The 22,694-nt window shown below is 38.3% G+C and overlaps 1 protein-coding gene across 2 annotated transcripts; it reads right to left on the reverse strand.

Moving 5' to 3' along the window:
* Positions 1-1,155: 1,155 nt before the first annotated feature.
* Positions 1,156-22,332, reverse strand: sin3ab (SIN3 transcription regulator family member Ab). Of its 2 annotated transcripts, none has more exons than XM_036584309.1 (21): positions 22,116-22,332; positions 17,904-18,114; positions 17,338-17,517; positions 17,077-17,183; positions 15,957-16,245; positions 14,380-14,631; positions 14,053-14,205; positions 13,307-13,462; positions 13,095-13,178; positions 12,784-12,902; positions 12,191-12,401; positions 11,835-11,951; positions 11,484-11,722; positions 11,084-11,267; positions 9,471-10,044; positions 8,940-9,109; positions 8,160-8,333; positions 7,702-7,794; positions 6,105-6,199; positions 3,651-3,852; positions 1,156-2,757 (listed from the first exon to the last, which is right to left on the reverse strand). In XM_036584309.1, the coding sequence occupies exons 2-21, from the start codon at positions 18,081-18,083 to the stop codon at positions 2,536-2,538; spliced, it is 3,801 nt and encodes a 1,266-aa protein (XP_036440202.1). In that variant the 5' UTR covers positions 18,084-18,114; positions 22,116-22,332; the 3' UTR covers positions 1,156-2,535. The 2 variants fall into 2 exon arrangements, with proteins under 2 accessions (XP_036440202.1, XP_036440200.1); XM_036584307.1 differs by having other exon boundaries at positions 13,095-13,181.
* Between the last annotated feature and the right edge of the window lie 362 nt (positions 22,333-22,694).

The raw sequence follows: 22,694 nt of genomic DNA on the forward strand, positions 1-22,694 counted from the left end.
CATTTGTTTAATTTTCAGTCATTAACTAAATATTTCAGAGGCAATTTGACAGAAGATAATCTATTTAAATAGAGACATCAAAGGAAAATACAAAAAAAAGAGTTATCAAGGAGTTTAAAAAATGATTTTAAGACACAGAGAACAACAACCATGCAAGACCAGGTAGGCCACCAAAACTGTTCCCATCAGATAAACAGCACTTCAAGCTTTTATCTTTGAAAGACTGGAGAAAAACAAGCTTTACAAGCTCTATTCCTCCACTCTGAGAAAACCATGCTATGGGTCTGAAAGCATATGTAGCAGTTCAGAAGCCTCACTGAGAAAACTGAAATGGAAGAAAACTTGCAAATCAAACAAATAAGCTGCTGGTCTTCTCAGAACAAAGGACTGACCACCCCAGAGGTGTGGAAAAATACCTCCGCAGATTTCTTTCAGAATCTGTAAGCATGTCTCCAGAAAAGCATGAAAGCTAAAAATGTACATTTCAGATCTGAAAAAAAATCCTACTGCAAGTGTATTACTGTATCTAATCTCAGAAATACCTCCTGAAAAATTAATTACATTATGGCTGTAAATTAAATTTACATAGTACTGCATATACCAATGCTTTCTTTAGATAGTCCTACCAATAACTATAATACTATAACTATACTAAGTTCGGTTTACCCAATAAACTGGGCACTCTGTGCTTGTTACAAAAAATCCAAAGTGAGGTGTGCAGACAAACAAGGGCCTGTTTGCCTACAAGTTACATCATCTTTAGAGGGAAAAAAAATGCAGTTAGGCATAAGAATCACACTGGCTTGTAAGACAAAAATATAATCAAGCGAATAATTAAATATGTTGTATTCCCTAACATACAAGAAATAATGCAACATTACAACAAAACACTACACAAGTTACATTGCAAAACACAAGTTAGACTGCAAACCATGAGCAGCACATTACATTACGGCTAATGAAACTGCTCAAATGCTCCCCCTGCTGTCATTTGTACATCACTACATTTAATAAATTGCTCACATATTTGGGCACATGGAATCAGAAGCCTCTGTTACGAGAAGAGAAAATCTTATGGGATAGATTTTATAATCTGGTGGGGGGGGGGCTTGTGGGGCTTTAGTGTTTACTGTGAATTCAAAGAAGTACAAGAGATCAGATTAATCTACTACAACTTTGTTTTATTTCAATCTTTAAAACAATGATGAATAATACAAAAGACTGTACATGAGAACATAGAAACATGCTGTCATTGTCTTTTTGTGAATATGCTTTTACATACTTTTTCAGCAGTTTATCAACACTTGGTGCACAAAAACAAAAGTGCCCCAAATTAAATGTCACAACTTTTTTTCATATTAGCACTAGTTGGGAGGCAAAACAGGACAATAACAGTGAATTGTTTCTAAGCTCTACTCAGTAATATAGGAGCACGGGCAGTGTCACAAATTTTCAATATAAGGTTGGGTAAAAAATTCTTCAAATGTGTCATGAAAAGGCATTCTACATACAGAACATTCTTTAAAGTCCCAGACAAGTCACAAACACAAAAATAATGATAGGATCCCAAAAAAAAAAAAAAAATTATAGCAATAACTCCCTTTGGTAAAAAAGGTGATCGGTTACAATATACAGACCAGCATTAGTCACCTCTGCTAAGATAAAAGTCCAAAAGGTGAACTACATTTTAATGTTTTCAGAATATAAACAGTCTGGAATATATACAAATTATTTACATCATCTGAGATTCTGCGGCTGCTCTTGTCCTTTCGTCTCCATGTTGAAGCTGGTATTGTAGATAACCATTAATGCATAATTGCCTTTCTCAGGGATTTTATAAATATTTAACAGCACAGAACTCTCATACTGACATACAGAGCCTGTACAAATTCACATCATCAGGCCAGGCATAGCTGCATGATCTGATACTAAGACTCTTCCCCCACTATCTGACCAAGTTAACATCAGTGCTTACAGTCTCCTATTCATTCTACAAGGAGGACAATCTGGCTGCCATTATTGATAGTGTTTGTAAGAATGTGGTTAACACTGAATCAAACAACAATAACAACGACAACAACAATAACGACAACAGCAACAAAAATGCATATTGCTAATAAACTACAAAAAAAAAAATTGAAAAACAACATTTACACATTGACCTGTGACCGTACATTTTTTAGTTCCACACTCTGATTATCGTCTGGATAGTTACACGAAATGACTTTGTGCAATTAGGAAATTAAAATAATAAAATAATAAAACACTGGAGTCTTTGCTCCATCATGATTGAAAGATCAGGAAGGCATGCCAACTTGGCAACAAGTTCAAGGAAAGAAGTTCCCATCTAAAAGTTTATTAAGATTAAAAAAAAAAAAGTGGATAAGAGCAAGAAATCTGGAAAGAGCTCCATGGCAACCAGCATAAAATTTCAGTGCTGCTTCAGTCAGCTATGTTTTTTTTTCTTCTTAAAAAGTTAAAAAGAAACATCACCCCCCCACCCAGAAGAGGAATACCACCCCAGAGAGTGCAGTGTTATGCAGTGGTGCTGTACAGAACCCTGTATCTGTTGATGGGCTGAAAGTGGAGGACACTGGGCTCACAGGTGGTCTTACAGGGCCGCAGCCCCTCCTGGCAGTCTCCCATCAGCCACCTGTGGTTTTCAGTGGACATGTCGCTGGTCACGTGGGCCTTCCTCCATGTGTCCAGCCATGTCTGGAAACGCTGATGAAGGCGAGTGCTAAGTTGCTGGTGAGACTGAAGAGAAGGATAAGCATGTTAGTGATTATCACACTCCTACATCAGGCTGATAGCAGATTTGAGCACTACTCAAGTGGGATTAGTTCTGCCGGCGGTGGTGGCGGTGGTTCTGTATCGCACCTTGTAAGAGATTAGACTGGTCAATTCATGGTCTGGGTGAACGTCCACAGACAGCCACGAGTGAAAAGTCACAGCGAGTATATTAATTTCTGCATTATACCACATGTACTACATTCAATAACAATAACACAGCTGTCACTATTCAAAAAGAAGTACTATTAGTAATGGAATTTCTAGTTCAGCCAATTATAGGAGGCCATTCCCTCTGTAATTATTACTGTCAGATAAGTGTTTAGCATAGAGGTGGGCGATATGGCAAAAACTTAATATTGCGATACATCAGGAAATTTTCACAAAACACGATATGTAACAATATCTATTTTCTTCAGTCATTCGATCAGTTGGAACAGAGAAAAAAAGAACCAACATTTAAAAAAAACAAAAAAAAAATTAAAAAACTGAATTTAATGATTTTTATTCAATATTTGCACTACATCCAGTTAAACGGAACTAAGTTAGCATTTTGTATAATGAAACAGGCAGTTGGTCAGTACTGATGATATCCACAATATGTTCAGAAAAGTATAATGTGCTGTATTGTGACATAATGTGTCACGATAACAATATATATTGCCTTATTGCCCAGCCCTAGTTTAACAATTTCAATATTGTATTTGAAATTGGAAAAAAAGTATAAGACAATAAAATGAAATTGAAAGCTGTATCATCGATACGCCCTGCATCTCTCAATTGCAGTCTTTCATGAAAACTGTCAATGATCAATCCTAGGGATCTGAGGGCATCCTATTGGAGTAAAGTGATTTACATACCTGGTGGGCTCTTGACAGTGCTGTGCGTCTGTACATGTAATCCTCCGAATTGCAGACATAAACCATCTTGTAGGAGTTGAGCTTGAACATGCATTCCATCTTGGGGTCCTCTGAAGTGTCTGCGGATTTCTTAGCAGCTTCCTTTGCCTCTCTCATCTGTACATCCTGCCCTCGCTGGCACTTTCGGATCCGTCGGAGGTTCCTTACAAAAAGAATGGAACATTGCATTAATGTACAAAGCTATCTGTAAAGCCTCCACCTGCGGTATGTATTCCAATACATAATTTAACCCACATACCAAGGCTCAGCATCTCAGTGTGATCAGAAAGGAAAAAAACCCAATCAAATAGGACAGAGAGTGTACAAAGGCAACTGACTACAGTGCACCTCTATGAGTCAAAGATTTCCTTAATAGGCTCATATCCTTGGCAAACCATATTTTGATCAAGTACATCAAATCCAGATTTTGAAAAGAAAAAAAAATATATATATATATATATATATATAAACATAAATAATTGCAAATAAAAGAAGATTTCCCCGCTTCAATAAATACTAAAATTAGAAAATGTACTTACCACACAGGTTACAGATGAGAGCGGGGACTGAAACCATGAATCATATTTTGTATTCAGGGCTCCACTTTACAGAAATTGAGATGCACTAGCCAATTCTCAGTAAAAATAAGAAATAAGAGTTAAAAAGCCAGGATATGGGTTGATACTTTGATGTAAGCATTGACAGTTCAAACACCATTATGACCATGCACAAAAACCTGTTGGGTTCTTTGCCGCATTATTTTTTCTTAAGGCGAACTGTGAAGCAACAAAAATATGAAACTTGGGTTAATAAATATAAAGCCTGAACTTCCCAATCTCACACCTGTGATGAGATGCACAGAACAAAAGCACAACATTAAGTGTCAATCAACAACCACCACCACATGTCAGTCAAAAACTTGCTGCCAGTTTGTGTATGATTAATATAAAAAAGGTTTTCCAGCACTGCACATATTGAGACATGCATGCAAAACCAAAGCACAAAAATAACTGATGAAAACAAGCCACAGAACATCCTTCCATGCAGGTGCAAGTGCTTGAACTTTGGGAAAGAAATACACGCACATTTGAGGATACAATTTAGACCAGCATTTTATTGACAAGCCCCCCATCTGAAATACAGTTGTGCGGGTGTCACAGATCAGGGCGAGTTAGACTTCTATCTATTACACCACTCTGAAAATTGTGAAAACTGATAACCCTGGGCAGAAAGAACAAACCACGGGAACGCTCTGTATCTCTGAAATATGTAATACACAGTGTTTGTGGAGGAAAAACTAACACTCAAATCTTAAAGACCATAAAATCATTTACAGGAACATCTACACATGATCACTTATCTTCAAGTACAGAATCATATCTGTGAAAATCAGTATGTGAACATAACAGGGCACGAATAACTGTGACTGGGCAAAAATACAGGTTCTTTTTATTTTTCATACATGATATTCTAATTGTAGGCTTTAAATCTGTAAGCCATTTGTCACTTAAAAAGATTCTGGTAAATCCTAGGAAATGATCTATGAATCAGAAAATGATGTACTCTGCTATTTTCAGAATGAGCCCATTTATATATTCTTAATGCATATCGTCTCATTCCCCAGCGAAAAAAATGCACTTCAAAGGAACATGATTTTCCGACAAATCCCTGTTAAGAGTGGGGTTATAAAAATATTTTCCATACTTTCATATGAAATACAAAGATTAAAATCATATCCATTTACCTCCTATTTGCCAGTTATTTCCATCACATTTGTAACAAGCAATCAAAACTGAATGAATTACTGAATGCAGCATTTTGTTTTGCATCTAAAAAACTCAAATGACCAAAATGTATTAAATAAATAGCACTTCTCTAAACACAATGTATTGTACTTACAATGCAGTTAATAAATAAAGTATATACCAACATCAATGTTTTTTAGCATCCCCTGAGCAAAAATAAACAGCTAAACAACTCCCATGGTTCATTAAATAAATCTTCAGTAAAGTGCACTCGCAAGAAGAGAAAAGGCTCATCCTTGTTTGGGTGGAAACACAGTGAGGTGATTACAAAGAAAGGCAGTTCAAGAGGGGGGGACACCCAAATATTCTCCTACAGCAGACATTAACTACTGAATCTTCCTGCATTGCACCTGTTCCATTACACTATCTAAACTCATTCATGCCAGAAAAATCTGTGTGAGGAGCAAAACACTTCACTTGACATACTGTGGCACTGCACCGTGCCCCGAAGTTCCTCTGATCAGAACCAGTGGGCCTACAGTCCCAAAATGACTGTTGATGTTTTATCATCTATCTATCAGGCTGATGGTATGAAGCCCTGCAACAGGGCTTTCGTAAGAGAGCCGTGACAGGCTCAGGGCTCAGGAGATGGGGCAGGGCCGAGCCTCACCTGGGCAGAAACACAGGCTTCTGGGAGAGGTGCTCCCGCAGCTCCGGAGAAGCAGAGTCCGTGGTTAGGTACCGCTCCACATAATCTGACCACCTCTGTGGGAATCAGACAGAGACATTTCTCAAAAACATTTTCACTGCGTACTCTCAAAGCAATGATTTGTCAAAAAAATACATTTTCAACATTCTCCCCATACCTCAAAATATGCTTCTTTAGGTTTTGTTTTGTAACTAACTTTTTTTGTGACAGTCTATACATTTGCTTTTACAACTAGTGACATTTAAGACACAGAGAAACAAACCTCTGCAAAAATAATGATTAATGATAATGAGAGAATCACTAGATAGGCTTTGATGCCAGCTAGGTACTTAACATATTTCATAGCTGGAATCAAAGCCTGTCTCATGTGATCTAAAATGTAAAGATGTGGTTGATTATGAGAAGCCATTTAATAATTATTTATTTTTCCATTTGTCTTCTTTTAAAGAGCTATTTAAAAAACACTTTTAATGATTTAAACCTATTATTACATTTTCTCATAATTTCCGAATGTATACTGTCTGGACGCTCCACAAACCAATTTGTTTAGTGTTTCATTAAACATTATGTTAATGTTTATTTTGTGTAGTAATTGTGTTCCTGAATATTTTACAATCTAAAATTAAATGACTTAATGAATCGGACTCCTTGTCTACCGATATTTGATATCAGTTGTATATGTAGAAACAATTAATTTAACAATTTATTCAAGTCATTTTAGACTGTTTCTATTGGTCTGTTCAGTATGAATCTTTGACAATGGCAGGGGCAGCTGGTGTTGTCAGCTGGTGTAAAAACAGAAAAAAGTAATGTAATGTAGATTTCTAGTTATTATAAATTACATATGGTTACATATAGTCACTGTTTAAAAAAAAAATATATATATCTTTTTTTAGTTTTAGTTTTCTACACCATCTGAGCTCAGTAGCTGCCCTTTATAATGAAAGGAATAACAGAAATGCTGCAAAATTGCTTGGAAAAAAAAAAAAAATATATCTTCAATAACTTGCATTAAAAATTAAGGAGGTTCCTGCCATCTCCTATACAGTTTTATTGACAGTATTTTTTCAATATCTACTAGTATATTGTATCTCAATGCTATACATTTTTAGAATCGTCTACAGCATCGTTCATCATTCTAGACACACTTAATTTCAAGGGTATTTATGTCAATACACACTATATACACATTTATATAATGTAGAAACCAGGACTACACTCACCTGGATTAGCATTACAGAGAAATTTAACATTTATTTCTGTAGCTTTACAAACGCAGTAAAACAAATGAAATGCAGTTTTTTTTTTTTCATATTAGCTCAGTGTTGCCTCAACACTCTGCTCCTCCTGTGTATAATAAATGCATCAACAAATACCGGTTTAAAGCAATTATCTGCCAAAACTAAAGATATGATCATGATCTCAATGTGCAACCTTACTTTTACACTGCTACCAAACCTCTGAACAGCAGCATATGCTAAAAGCCGAACAGTTAATTTTGTAAAACAGATTGCTGAGTGTGCTTAACACAGAGTAACACAGAGCAGGCATTATGTACCTCAGCCTCCACAGGCTCATCTGAGTTCTCCTCCTCTGTGTCTAGAAGCTCCACTGCCAGCTGCACGCTCCCTTTACTCTTTTGGAACAGTAACTGCAGAGAGAGGACACAAACACACAAACACGGACACCATTAGCACAAAATGACAGTGAGAAATGCACCCATTACTGCTAAAAGCAGCATCTTCAGCTATATGAACGGATTTCGCAATTCAGCCAATTTAACTGAAAGGTAGGTAACATGGTCAAAAAATTTGTTTAAAAACCTGACTGAAAATGCATGTGCAGAAACAATTTCCACTACAGCCATCTTTTCCCACCCACATTAAGCTTATTATATCATGTACCTTCTGTACCAGCTTTTGTTTCACTCAACTATCAAACTCTGGAACAAGTCATCGCTGCAACCCTAGTCAGTGACAGACTTTGGAAAATTCTGTCATCTGGAGGATGCCCTACCTTGAAACAGTTTTCGTCTGACATGAGCTGCTCAGCTTTGCGCTGGTAGGCCGCCTCCACACTGGCCCTGGACGCCTGAGTGGATGTGGTTCCGCCAGTGCCTTTATTAGCACATTCACTGAGGTAAAGCTCTGTCACCTGAACACAGATCTCATCACTCACTATGTGCTGGAGCTACAGGAGGAATGAGAGAGGAGGACAAAAAAAAAAGAAAAAAAGAAAAGAAAAGAGAGAGGTCAAAAGTACAGGAAAGTAAGGACAATAACACAACACTGATCAGATACAATAATTTGGTGCTGATCTGAAGAGAAATCTTGTTCTTAGGTATTACACTAGAAAAGTCATAATAAGACAGGTTTATGTTGAACAAGCTGTAAGAAGGATGCCTTTGTGGTATAAACGATCAAATATTTTAATTTCAGAATTTTTTATTCTATTGATTATTAAGATATTATAACGATAAGAAAACTTGACGTGTTTATGATTTGATTTAAAAAACAACAACAACAACAACAACAACAACAACAACAACAACAACAACAATAATAATAAAAAACACAAATCATGAATAATTATATTGTACTTTTATTCCATCAGGTTTCACTGATCTGGACAGGTAGTTAACCAGAACAATAATTTATTCCATGAAATAAATGCAGCTCAGAGTCTGCTAGCTGTAGATGTAAAACACTGACATAATTGTTGTCTTGACTGTAAACCAGACAATTATTTGTTATTTATTTCTTATCCCCTTTTAAGACAAATCTAAACACCACTTGCCTGCCTGACGATGCTCTGAATGAGCTTGTCCATGGTGAAGGCGATGTAGGCATGGATGGTGAACATCTCCCTCAGTTGATCCTCATACTGAGATGTCTCCATGTTCCCGTCCAGAAGGTTTCGCACCATCTCCAGAAAAGCAGAGTAGTAGTCCTCAACATCAATGTCCACTGTAAAAGAGCAACAGAAACATTTCACAACAAAATCACTCCAAAAGCATAGAGATCCACCAACAGATCCTCCAAAATACCATTCTAAAAATAGACACAACCTACATTTCCAGTGATTTTATGTGCATTTTGTGTACCTTCCAAGAAATGTTATTTATACATCACACATCGTGTATACATTTATTTTTGTTTGGTTCCTGTGACTTACCTATAATGTAATGACAATGTCAAAAAAGATGTCAAAATATGTAAAATATTACCTGTAATTTCTATCATCTACATCATACCAAAGTGTTGTTGTTGCATTAATCCTCTGCATGGAAACCTGCCTGTATTGATGTTCTGTTGAGGCTATACTTACTTGGCTCCCTCAGCCGCAGCTGGACAGCTGGACTGTCATTTTTCTCTCTCTTCAGCCCCAACACATTGCGCTCCCACTCCCTCTCTCTGGCTTCCTCCTCGATCTGCTTCTCGGCCTGCCCATAGATGCGCAGCAGCCTGGAGCACAGGATGTGGTGCAGGCGAAGGAAGACATACCAATTGTTGTTGACATAGAAGAGGTTATAGGCCTCGTCGCATGTACTCAGCTTTTGCTGTGCTGGTGTTGTGTGGTTGAAAAGCAGCTTGGACTTGGCTGGGGTCGTGCCGTTGTGCTTCTTCGCTCCGTCTTCGCCCGGATCCGGCTCCTCCTCTTCTTCCTCATCCTCCTCAACATCAGAGAGCTCGCCACGTCTGGCGAATAGCATGTCAGGAATGAAGTGATAGATAACCTGCTTGATTTTGTACTTGTCATCTTTGTGAATGCTGGACTGTCTCTTAACATGGTGGATGATGAGAGAGGCAGCATCTTCCAAGATCTGACCGTCTTCGTATGGCAGAGTCATGTGGGGGCCGGACGGAGGGGTGGAGCTGTCTTCTGAGGCCTGCTCCTGCCGCTGAAGAGAATATGAAGTGATTAACCGTCAAATAGCAGTAAAAACTGCTGTAAAAGAAGCACATACACAGCTCAGAGTCTTTTTTATTTGATAGCTTTCTCATCATACAAAGGGATAACGGGGGGCCTTTGGTATTATTCTTGAGGTAACACTGACTCAAATATCAGAAATATTTTCACATGATATTGCTGCCTTGAAAATAAACCAGGTTAGCATGTAAAGAATAGTTGGGTGAAAAATCTAAATTTACCCAGGTTTCCACTTATCCTAGAGGTAAGTAGTTGATCAGCCAATACACAGAGTCCAAAGTTTGCTTCTTTACTGTAGAACTCTTTGCTAACAAACACTAGACCTAAATCTTCACCCAAATATCCAATAGTCAATAGTGACCAAAAGTGTTTCTGTAAAAGTACATCCAAAACAGCTATAAAAACTTAATCGCTACAGGAAGCCATTTCAGACATCACCAGGGCTAGTATTCAAAAAGCAGGACTGATCTTGGACCAGATTTCTCCATATTTATGATGGTCACTGTCACAAATACTGAATCCAGATCAGCACCCCTCCTCTTGAGGTGGTTTGCAAATAAAAGATCCTGTTGTCTAAAGTGGCTACACACAGTTTTGTTGATTTTTATAGTTTCCAATAATTCATACTATGTTCTAAACCACGCTGACAAGTATGCATGATCTTACCGAAGACCTCAATGTGGTCTGAGCGGATTTGGTCACATATTTTTACAGAAACAATATGGGCTATTTGGGTGGCTAATGAGTTCTTGAATAAGACTTTTTTGTTAGCAATGTTAGCCTCACTGTTCCAGTTCTAAACTAAAGAAGCAAAATTTAGACTCCAAACATGTCTCAGCCAATCAACTACATCTAGGATAAGTAGAAAAAATTGTGTAAATTTGATTTTTTGCTACACCATTCATTCATTATGTGAAATTATGTAAAAAACAGACACACATAATTTTGTATTATCATATCAAGTTTTGACAGGTGGTGTATGCACACTCAGAGAAAAGGAAGAGAATTACCTCATCATACTGAGCCTCAATTTCATTGAGCAGTGTTTTGGAGCGGAACACTTTCGCGTCATTCTGTTTGAAGTTAATGCCCTGGTGGTCTAATGACTTGAGGTAATACTTCTCATTCTGCTCCCTCCAGATCTTGTTGAAGCCTCTTTGAGCCTCACGCCACTCTTCTTCTTTCATTTTCAATCTAAAAACATAAACAGTGTGTCAGTACGTATAGTTAAGCTCCACAAAGAACATTTCAAATAGAAGAAAGGCATACCTGAAAATGTTTTCTTAATATGATGTGAGACTTCATGGAATACTTCAGAGAACCAGATTTTATGGTTCACTCTCGACTCTAAATTTTTAGCTTAACCACACTTGTGAATAAATCTATTGGTTCTGAGTGTGTCAGGCTTACCGTTTCAGAACAATTGGTACTGAGACTGCCGGGTTCCTCTTGAGACCATCAATGATGTCTGCAGCCTTGTCCCCGTATATCCTCTGGATGGCTTTGCGGTGAATGACCTCAGAGGAGCCTCCGATAGTATTGTCCAACCTGAATTTGGCCTGTTCTTCTGCTGACATCCGGGACAGCTTCTTCTGAACAGTCTCCAGAACACGGATAGTGGCCAGGTTTGTCTCCAACACCACATCCAGCTGCCCAGAAAGAAACACATAAATGCTAACTATACACTGAATTCCAGATGATGTGCATATTGTATTGTATAGTATTAAAAAAGCATAACAATATAAACTGATGGATGCTTACCTCAAAGCGCTCATCCTCACATCTGTATATGTGCTCTTCGTACTGATTCTTTTTGGAGCTGACAAAAGTAGAGTCTTCAGACCAGGATGGGAAGGACACCCACGTGTCATTCAGCACCTGATTTTTTTTTAAAAATCAATTCTGTTATTAAGTGAATTAAAATTTAAACATGTAAGAATTATATGACTTAAAATCAATAAAATGGATACCAGTTCATGCCAATCATTTACTAAAACCTTGCACAACTACTGCAGAAAGCAAGTCATCAAAGAGTAACAACCATAGATAAATAAGTCTTGCTGAAACACATTAAATATGAAGGGTAGGAACCCATCATTTTCTTTAACTGTTCTCACCTCCTTACAGAGTGGAGTTCTCCCCGTACATTTAGGCTGCTGGAAGCTCTTGGGCAGAGCTCTGTAACTGAAACCCAGTCTCTTACATGACGAATAGTCGATCTCCATGGCAATGCCCTCTGTGGCCCGCTCTTTGGGAAAGCTCTCAATGTGGGCACACTCTTTGTAGCCCAGGAAGTTCTTGAACCAGGTAAACAGCTCAGGGAATTTCCTGTGATAAATAATTACTGAGCAATCAAACTTTCAAATCTTCCCAAAAAAAAACATAAAAGTATATCGTTACTTAATGCCTGATGATCATGATGGTGTTTACTGGTGGTGGTAAATGGCTATGCCTTGATGGTTTTGCAAATGGTGCCTTGGTGTTTGGTCTTGGTGCCTCACATGAATGGTTTTAAGGCAATCTAGGAACCAAAATATTTTCTAACAAATTATCCATGGCCAGGGGTAGACAAATCTAAAAAATTTGCACTGGCCACTAAGTCAATGAATCTTGTGGCCAGAATTACACACAGTACGCATCTGGACCATTCAATAACAGCCACATCACAATACAGCCTTTCTGTGATGTTTTAGCAACTCTTTCGACTCACCCCAGAAAAGGTAGCACCAGTTGCACTAGTTCCGCTTTTGAGATCACCTCTTGATTGAAGATCACCAAACAGCGCAGGAAATTGTCATAGGCCTCTGCACTCCTCAGTGCTTTCCTCACCTGAGGAACATAACCATTCAACAATGAATCTATACATTCACATGGAATGTGGTTTGTATTTTCAAAACCCAGAATCACATTTCTGCAAAATAATACCTAACAAGTTCTTAAACATCTAAATGCTTTTAATTTCAAGAAACATACAAAAAAAAAACAAACTCAAAATGTCTAAAAATGAATGCATATACTTACCTTTTCAAAAAACAAAGATTCTGTGCCAATTCCAAATTTGCTGCCTTCAGCTACTGGATGCTCTTTCCCCATAAACTTCGGTTTCTTCTGTTAATGAGAATAACAGTTGATAACAAAACCACAAAAAATGACTTTGGTATCAATCAAATTTTCAAGCAGAACCTCTGTGTTTATTTGCATGTACATCTAAAAAGTCCTGTTCGTGCCTTTACCTTTACAGGTGGCGTAGAACCGGGCCCGGAATGTCTGCGGATCTGGCAGCCGTTCTGGTTAAATCTCTGCTTGTTGTTGATCTGGGGTCTCTTCAGCATGCCACCAGGTTCCATACGCACAGACTCAGTCTTATCAGCTGTTGTTTTACTCAGCAACTGCACAGAAAGGAAACCCATCAAAATATAAACTTGCCCACAATTTAAAATTTAAATACATCTAAATTGAGGTGGCTAAAATGAATTCCAATGTATTTCATAATATTTTCTATATTTTCCATTATCTGGATAATAATATATTCCAAAACTATAATTACGCAGAAATAATAATCATAATAATAATAATAATGACAATAATAATAACAAAAGTAATCATTAATATTACTACTACTATTAATAATAGTAGTAACAATATATCAAAGATTTAAATTGTGTTAGGCTTTTTACTGGGTTTATAGAAATTGTTCAAGCAGATCAAGGTATTAGTAGTAGATGTAGTAGAAGTATTTCAAAGGTTTAAATTGTACTATGCTTTCTGTAGGGTTTATAGGAATGTTTTAAGCAGTTCAAGTTCATGTTTAATTTGTCTTGGGGTGGGGCTGTTTGTATTTTTGGACTTATCATGGTATCCATGATGTAGTAAAAATCCATATCACTGGGCACTATCAAATCAGTATTCACTTTGGTATACTTCTCACCTCTATGTCTAAGCACTATAATTAAAGCTGCTAAGAGCCTCTACAACTTACCACAGAACTATTGGCATCTGGCAGGAACTGGCCAAATTCAGACAGGAGATCCTCCTGGTTTTTGAAAAGTCTTGCCACTTGAGCATATACCTCCTGCTCAGTAAGAGCCGGGGTGTAGTTTCCTCCAGCTTCCTTAGCATTCCGCTGCTCTTTCTACACAAACAACATTTCTCTCAATTACACAAAAAGACACCTGATTCATTCGAAAGAAGTTTTAAACAAGTGATCAAAGTGCCAGCACATTCTTTAAAGGATATCCTGCCATAAACAAAAGCTTCACTCTTCAAAGCAGTTCCTTGTCTGTTTCAGCTTTTTCCCTGTTCTTACCTGGTATGTGTGCAGAATCTCCAGGAAGGCTTTGTAGATGTCTGGCTGACCCTGAAAGCGGTTCTTGATCTTGTTCACATAGTTGATAGCATGGTTGAACTCCACAGGCTGGTTGTTCTGCAGCGGGGGAGCACTGGCAGGCGTGCTGCTCACCGGAGTGTGAGACTGTACCGAAGGGGAGCGAGGAGAGGCATAGGACGGGATGGACGGATTGGGCTGGCTAGTTGGGGTCAGTGCCGGTGACTGTATTGGCTGCAGAAAAAAACAAATACTCTATTTAAGCATTATGATATACAAATGTACAGTGCTGTTTCTAATAATTTTTATGAGAGCTTGATGTGCCATTAACATCTGTCTGATGCCTCTCAACATGAGGATAAAAGACATGTCAACACCAGTAAAGCAGGCCATCATGGAGCTAAAACAGAATTTAAAAAAAAAACAAAAAAAACTTGGCTTCAGATGACACTGGTGGGCTAACAGGGACTTTTGTTTCAGCTTCTGATACATTGCTGCATTCCATGTATCGAGCAGGATGATGTGTTTTCAAGAGGTATCAAACTTGCAGTGGAGAGGTTTTAAGGTGTTGACCCACCTCTTTATACCTGGCATGAGCAGTTATTACAAATTGCTTGTCTAAAGTGCCATTCATGATCATTTTCAGCCAAAAAAAATAAATCTATGACTAACATTTTGGCATATAAATCAATCAGACATGCAGCCAAAAAATTAAGCATATGAAAATTAACTTCAGTGAAAAAAGCCAATGGTGAGCTTAGTGATAGCAGTAACCTTGCAGACCTCAGAACAGCACAGTAGATCAAAGCAGTGGATGGCTAAAGAGTATTTTCTACAATAAAAAATGCTGAACAGGTCAGAAGTCAAAGACTACCATAAAGACCACCAGCATAATCTCACAAGATGTACCACAAGATGCGTATAAGTGGTAAGTCTCAAGAAGAGAAAGGTTAGAATATTAGAACAAGCCTGAACACTTCTGAAACAAAGCTTTAAAAAAGATTAACCGTGACCAGAGGAATTGAAAGAGCAAAACATAGAAAAAATTAAATGCTCCTGATCCAAAGCGTATCACCTCCTCCCTGAAACATGGCAGTCATGCCAAAATAGCTGCTGTGTATAACACCACACAGTATCATAGACAGGAAGCACTGCTCTTACTCACTGCACCAACAGCTATTCCAGTTTTCATCTACACAAACAAAGCAAATTGTAGCGAAGAGCAGTGATACACTACTGTACTGTATGGCATATGCATGAAAGGCAGCTGAAGAATATGCCAGACCCAGCTATCCTGAACAGTAACTGTACATTTTCAAGTAATTATCTAATGTACCATTATTTGCATATTCCAATAAAGTGAAACTGCTTAGCACAGCTGTGAATGTTTACCCACTAAAGATGTAAAATACCCCAGACTGCAGTAGGAGTACACAGACCAAAAATTATCACCGTCAAAAGACTGTCACAACTGTCACAAAGTCAAAACCATGTGAACAGACCCTAGACATAATTCTGAACACAAAACACATAAATAAATTGCAGATTTCTAACCCTACCTTGCTGATCTTGGCAGGTGTAGGCTGGCTGGGGATGGTGAGAGCAGCAGTGCTGATGGGGACTGGTGGTGTCTGGGTCTGGTGCTGAGTCGTTACAGGAATATTCTGTACTGAAATACCATGTGGGGTAATGTGGTGGATCTGGCCTGGGGTTGTTACATTGACCAGGTCATTGGTCTGAACTTCTATCTTGTAGCCAGGGGGTAGGAAGGTGTTGAAGCCCATGATCAGGTCTGGGTGGCCCTTAAATAACTGCGAGACCCTGTTAATCACGCCTGGGGTGTCAATGCTGGAAACACATTGAGACAAGCGTTATTCACCAGTGTCGCAGATAAAAAAGGAAAGACAGCAATTAAGACATGCAAATTCTACGCTTCTTAATGGACAGTGTAATAAGCGCACGTTTAGCATGTAACTGCCCAGTAATTACTTAACGACAAAAACACAGCGCTACTGCGTTGCTCTCAGAGGTGGATAGTAATTGGTCACATTTATTTTAGTACAAATACAACAAAATTCTACTTTTCTGCTGTACTTTTTGCTCTGTTACATTTTAGTCTTTAATATTTAGTCACCACTCCTAATTTGTTTTTTGTGTTTAATTTCATTATGTCACACTGGCGAGAGCCTCTCTATTGCTTTGTGAGTAATCGCACCTCTAATTCTTGAGTTTTAATATGAGTATTAGAAGAATTCATTTTAGAATATTAGAGTTTAATAAACTACAGTTTCTATGTTGATCCTCTGCTGGATGTACTAGATGTTCCACTGTAGTTCTATATGTTCTCAGTACTTAAGTAGCTTTCTGACTGGATCCTTTTGTACTTTTACACAAACAGTTTTTTTTTGAAAGGATAGTTTTCTTTCTATCTGAGTAATATTACACTTCATTAATAGTGTTTATGCTGCTATACCCACATCTACCCATTTGCCCTTCCACACATGTAAAGTAATCGTGATTTTCGCTTTTAAATTAAATAAGCCGGCAACTGTGTGGGGATACTGCACATGGGTAAACTGCAGTTCTGCTGTGCAGCTAATTAGCTACAAAGAAACAGCTTTTCTGTGCCCCATTACGTGAAAAATAGGATGCTGCATCCAACAGCTGAGCCAAGCTTACCTTTGAGACTTAAATTCTTTCATAATATCAAGAAAGTCATTGTACACTTGAGGCTGATTTCCAAACTGAAGCTTCACTTGATCAAGGTACGACAGGGCATCTTCAACCTGTCAGTATACAAACAGACTGTTGTAATCTCCACCGGAAGCACAAATCACTGAAAAAGCTTACACACTTTATCAGAAACAGCTCATGATGATTTTGTCTGCTACTGTGTTCTTGTCAAATTACAAAGAGGCCAACTAGGGACAGCTGTTCTACCTTAAGCCTCTGGAACTGCTGCTGGCCTGATGTTGGGGCAGAGGCAGGGGAAGTGTGAGAGTGGCCCTGGCCTACAGGGGTTCCTGGTGGCTGGACCACAGGGTTGTGGTGATGAGCACCGCTGTGTACTGCAGGACTGCTGGTGTGCCCGTGTCCTCCAGAGCTCTGAGCCAAGGGCACCTGAAAAGACAGTTGGGGACAAAAGCAATTCTTAACCCACTTGAACAAGCATGAGTATCACTATTTTGCTGAATTCAGTGCTTCTTAGATAAAGCCAAAACTGCAATTGTGTGTGGCTACTGCACATTAGTAAAGTCCAGTTTCGCTGTGCAGCTGTGACGAAAAAGCATCTGTTTGTATCCAGTTACATGACAAATTATAATGCTGCATCCAACTACATTGTTTTCTGTTATTTTTAATTTCTTGCATTAGCAGATTCAATAACCACTTAGAAAAGGTGAATTTTTGCTTTTTGAAACTTGCTGGCAGGTAAAGTATCATCTATTTAATCTGGTAATCTCTATTTACATGTCTAAAGTTACTTGCAGACAGAACCCATCTCATACCTGATAGGTCTGAGGGACCTGAGAGTACTGCACTCCAGCAGAGGGCTGCATATTGTCTGAAGCAGCCTCGTACACTGAAGATGCAGAGGTAAGGACACGGTGCTGAAAGCCTTCTGCACCCCCGGGGAGCCGCCGCTGAGACCCAAACGATGTATCCTGATCCTCCAAGCGTCGCTTCATTATGTACTCATACTCCACAGGTGAACGGAATCTAAAACAATGAAGCAAAAAGCCTAAGTCAGTTTAAAGGAAACCAAACTACCAGACCATAGATGCATCTGTGAAGAGATGGGAACCACATTAGATGCTGTTAAAGAAAACATTAAAGAACTGAAGTTACAAATCAGAAAACCACGAAACAGCAACAAAACTATTTTTTTTACCCGAATGTCACACTAGAGCCACAAAATATATGTATTATTAAGCTTATTTGCTACTACTGATGAAAAGTCACATGTAGTAGGGTAATGCTGATATTGTAATATCACAATATTTTTTCAAATATATCACAGTAACAGATAACATTTAAGTTAGCATTATAAAGTTAATTAAATGTTTTTATGGATTGTAAACTGTCCTTTCAAAACAATCTGAAGCAACCTGCAAATTGTAAACATTAGAGTCAACTGTCATGTTCTGGATATCGTGTGTAATACATACCTAGCTCAGAAAAGGCTTTTAAAAAAATAAAAAATAAATAAAAAAAACAACAACTGGTCAACAGAGACAACACTCTTCTATAGGTATTAGATCATGGATATAATGATATTAGTACTAAATCATTGCTAAAATGGAGTGATGGTATTCAGGGGAGACCAGGGACAATTGTAACATATTTTGTCTTAGCACTTTTAAGTCTTAGGAGTGTCTGAGCAAAATCTCTCTCAAATTTTCAAATAAAGTACCCACAACTGTCGACTTAAAAAAATTACTTGTGTGTGTGTGTATATATATATATACACACACACACACACACACACACATACATATACACACACACACACACACACACACACACACATATATATACTACTTGCACAGAGATTTGTGATTCTGTGAACAAAACAGCTAGCCTGTACAACACAGCACTGGTTGAACGGCGTTATTATAGTTGATCAAAAAGGAAAAAACTAACCATCACTACATGTACTGCAAACATGCATACCTGCCTCTTACAGTGGTGCTGCTGTAGTCTTTAAAGTGAGATTTCCTGGTTTAAAAGCTAGGAAAATCCCCAATACTGATGGCGGAAGTACATTTTGAGGTTTTTTTTAAGTGTTTTGCTGTTGATAATTGGGAACAGATCTTTTTTATTTTTATTTTGACCAGCTGGCTGAATTATCACTTTAACAAAGAAAAAGTTTGGACGATCAGCTGAGGTTAGTGTTATATCACTAATGCTAGCCTGAAGATGCATTTATAAACCTCTATATTACTGGCAAGAAGTCAATATTTGTTGAGTGTCACAGGTATTTCCAATAACTGTGTGATGTATTTGCATAATGCATGGGTGTTGTAGTGGGAGAACAGTGATAGACGGAAACAACACAAAATTGTAAATTCTGTCTGATATGCTGATAAGGCAATGCTGCACTACAGAATACTACATAACACAACAAATAAATTAAATAAAATGATAGTTTTAGATCAGAATACCCCTTTAAAGGGCAATTTCACTGATTCTTCAACAATGTCTGCATAATTAAATCATTAAGATGTAAACAAAGTCACTCAAGGGTGGTTTGCTGTGAAATGCTCCGGTCTAGAGGTACTTACAGTCAAAATTGTTCACAGTGTCAGTTATAGGAAACAGATGTATGAAACATTTAATGTCTCTGAAAGCCCCCACTTAGAAAGACATTACAATAAATGGCTAAGAACACACTGTCTGATGCCTACGCCATTGTTTAGCAAAATTTCTGAGGTAAAGTTTCGGCCTGAAACGTACCTTTTAAAAGACATTCATAGTGGTGGGGTACATGCAGCACGTTCTAATGCAAAACAGACCCCAAAAGAACACAGTTTTCTAGATGTACTGCTATTTTAGCATCATCAACACTACATATAAAAACTCAGAATTCACGTGTAGCCTCACTGGTGGTTTTGGACAGTAAATAAAAAGGTTATGTGTGCTGTAGACATTATGCCCCTGGGTACTATCGCTTTTAAAAGAAAATCTGAGTTGGTAAATTTCTCTGTAATGCACAATTTCACATCAAAACACTCTGAATGACTTTGTTTACATCTCAACCACTGAATTATGCAGATATTTTATTTAAAAAATAATAATAATATCGGGGGAATTCCCCTTTATGATATCGTGAATGAAAAAGAACACAAATCCATGTGATAAAAATGCAACAGTATAAAGAAAATTATTATGGCTTTGATATTTTCTTATTGTGATTAGATATTCTAATAACTGACAGTTGTCAAAACCTTTGCATTTAAAAAAGCATCCTAAAACACGCTAGAACGAAATGAACAGGTACTCAAAAAACAACTCCTCTGCTGTTCACATGAGTGAGCACAAAGCTAAGGCGAACTGTTTCTGTGCTCATGAAGTCTTGACAGATTGCAGCTGCCATTAAGGCAACGGCCAGTTTCAAACACTAGGACCGCACATTACCCGCTATCACTGCACTACAGCCTCCGTATCATGTACAGCCTTGTAACAACGCGACCCGTCAATACTTCTCAGCCAGGCTGTACAGAATCGATCAAAAGTTAGAGAAAACCTGCTGTTAAAACTTTTGTAGTTAGCTGCACAGTTTGTACACAGCTCGACTGTCTCCCTTCCCCCTCTTTGGCCTGAGAGACCAACAGAGAGCCACACGACCAGCCGCATGAGCTATCGGCACAGCACCTTCACCGGACAACTTTTTAAGATCAAAATACTGAGTCAGAAGCGGATTTCTTTTTTTTTTCAGATTAGCTGCCGCGAACGCTTCATCTGGCTCACGTTAGCAAGTTTGTTAAACCAAAACAAGAGGAGAATTTAGCGACGCTAATTTAGTGACACTGATCATCGTCATCAGAGACCTATTTTACGAAATGTTAAAAGAGCAAAATGTCCGTGTCAGGCGACAGATGTCGTAACACCTCTACGAATGGTGTAGCTAGGTTAGCTTATCTGATCTAGCCAGCAACAACAATAACACTCGATTTAACACACGCTACCGCTAAGTTAGCTAGCTTGCTACCTGCTTCTGTGAACGCTAGGTTACGTTAATTCAGGAAGCGCTGATGAATGACTAATAGGTCCAACAGCTAATTCAACAAAAACAGCACAAACTAAAATGGACAAACTTCTATGATTCTGTTACAATGGCGCTTATTTTAACAGAAACGCCTCTCTGTTTACGAGGCTGAACTTGGCTTCCTATTCGCCAGCTTCTTGTTCGAATATCCCCGTTCCACCTTAAACCGTGCCTCAGGTGCCAGAATGTAACTGCTGCACCATTTAAGGTGGAACTGGAAAATTCGAACAAGAAGCTGGCGAATACGAGGCTCGCTTCAGCTTAGTTCTGTGTTAAGTGGTTAAACAGTGCTATCGGTAATTCAGCTACGCGTACGGACTGTGTTATGCTGCTAATGTAGCTAACCGTTCAGCAACAACCTGCGCTAATGATTTTTTTGGTTTCCGATTCACGTCGTCAGTTCGTGTGCAGCACAAACCGCACAACTTTAAATCGACCGTTTTTGTTTTTGTATAATTTTTGTGCTCTCATTCATTTTATAGCTATGTAGGTGATATATTAGCAGGCCAATAAAAAAAATGATTTTAAACCAGCATGTAACGCAAAACGCATGTCTTCGTTAGACAGTAGGCAGATAAACAGTATTTTATGGGTTGTTCTCAAATAAAACAGGCCAGCCTTTTTAATTCTACTGAAAAGTTTGAGCTATTTTTGGAGGTGAGTTAGGAGATTTCAAACAGCAGTCACCGACGGAATGTTCGGGCTAACATACTTTTCAAACGGGTTAGCTTGAAAGCTAGCTGGTCGTTCATAAACTTAGCCAGTTTCGAGGAAACACTGTTGTTCTTTTAAAAAAAGCACATATTTCCAGTTTGCCCCCAAAACGACGAAGCCTCTCACACTCCTCTTAATATATATAACACTGTGGTTTTGAAGACAAACCTGGAGGACTTGGATGAGTTAGCTATGCTAGTAAGTTAGCATGCTAGCCAGTAAACATGAGAAAACTCACCTCGCAGGAGTCCGACCTGAGACAGAGACCGAGGATCCACGAAACGTTTAGCGAGCGAAACAACACTCTTAAGCGTTCGGCGGTGTAAAGTCGGATATCTGAATGAGGAAAATTACAGCCAGTCGCACCAGAGCTCCAATTACATGCTAACCTGCTAATCGGCTAACATCGGAAAACAAGCCCGGAGCGGCTCTTCAGTGGGAGGCGTGTCCACCGAGAAGGGGGCAGAGCGAGAACACGCCCACCGCCCAACACGATTGGTTGTGTGATGAACCTCGCAGCTTTATTGGTCCTTTCGGTGACTCAATATCGAATTTCCTTAAGTTTCGCTTGAAGAATGGAAGAAAGATCTTAGCTGCACCTGTGAAAACTGTACTGAATAAACCGCAACACTTCTATCTGATATTTATGTGTATTTATGTGGCACCTTTCATACATAAAATGCAGCTCAAAGAGCTTAACAACATAAAACAATACAGTAAAAACAATAACAGAAGAACATAAGTGACACAACTTGAAAATAACAATAGAAACAGACATGAATGTGTATATATATATATATATATATATATACATATA

The sequence above is a fragment of the Colossoma macropomum genome, unplaced genomic scaffold (genome assembly GCF_904425465.1).
Source record: "Colossoma macropomum unplaced genomic scaffold, Colossoma_macropomum, whole genome shotgun sequence".
In the NCBI taxonomy this organism is placed as follows: domain Eukaryota; kingdom Metazoa; phylum Chordata; class Actinopteri; order Characiformes; family Serrasalmidae; genus Colossoma; species Colossoma macropomum.

Excerpts from the sequence above, each read along its gene's own strand:
- sin3ab (XM_036584307.1), bottom strand. The coding sequence starts at position 18,083 with ATGAAGCGACGCTTGGAGGATCAGGATACATCGTTTGGGTCTCAGCGG. Across the intron at positions 13,182-13,306 it reads GTTCTACGCCACCTGTAAAG|AAGAAACCGAAGTTTATGGG; the intron begins GTAAAGGCACGA and ends TCTCATTAACAG. Across the intron at positions 6,200-7,701 it reads ATGAGCCTGTGGAGGCTGAG|AGGTGGTCAGATTATGTGGA; the intron begins GTACATAATGCC and ends TGATTCCCACAG.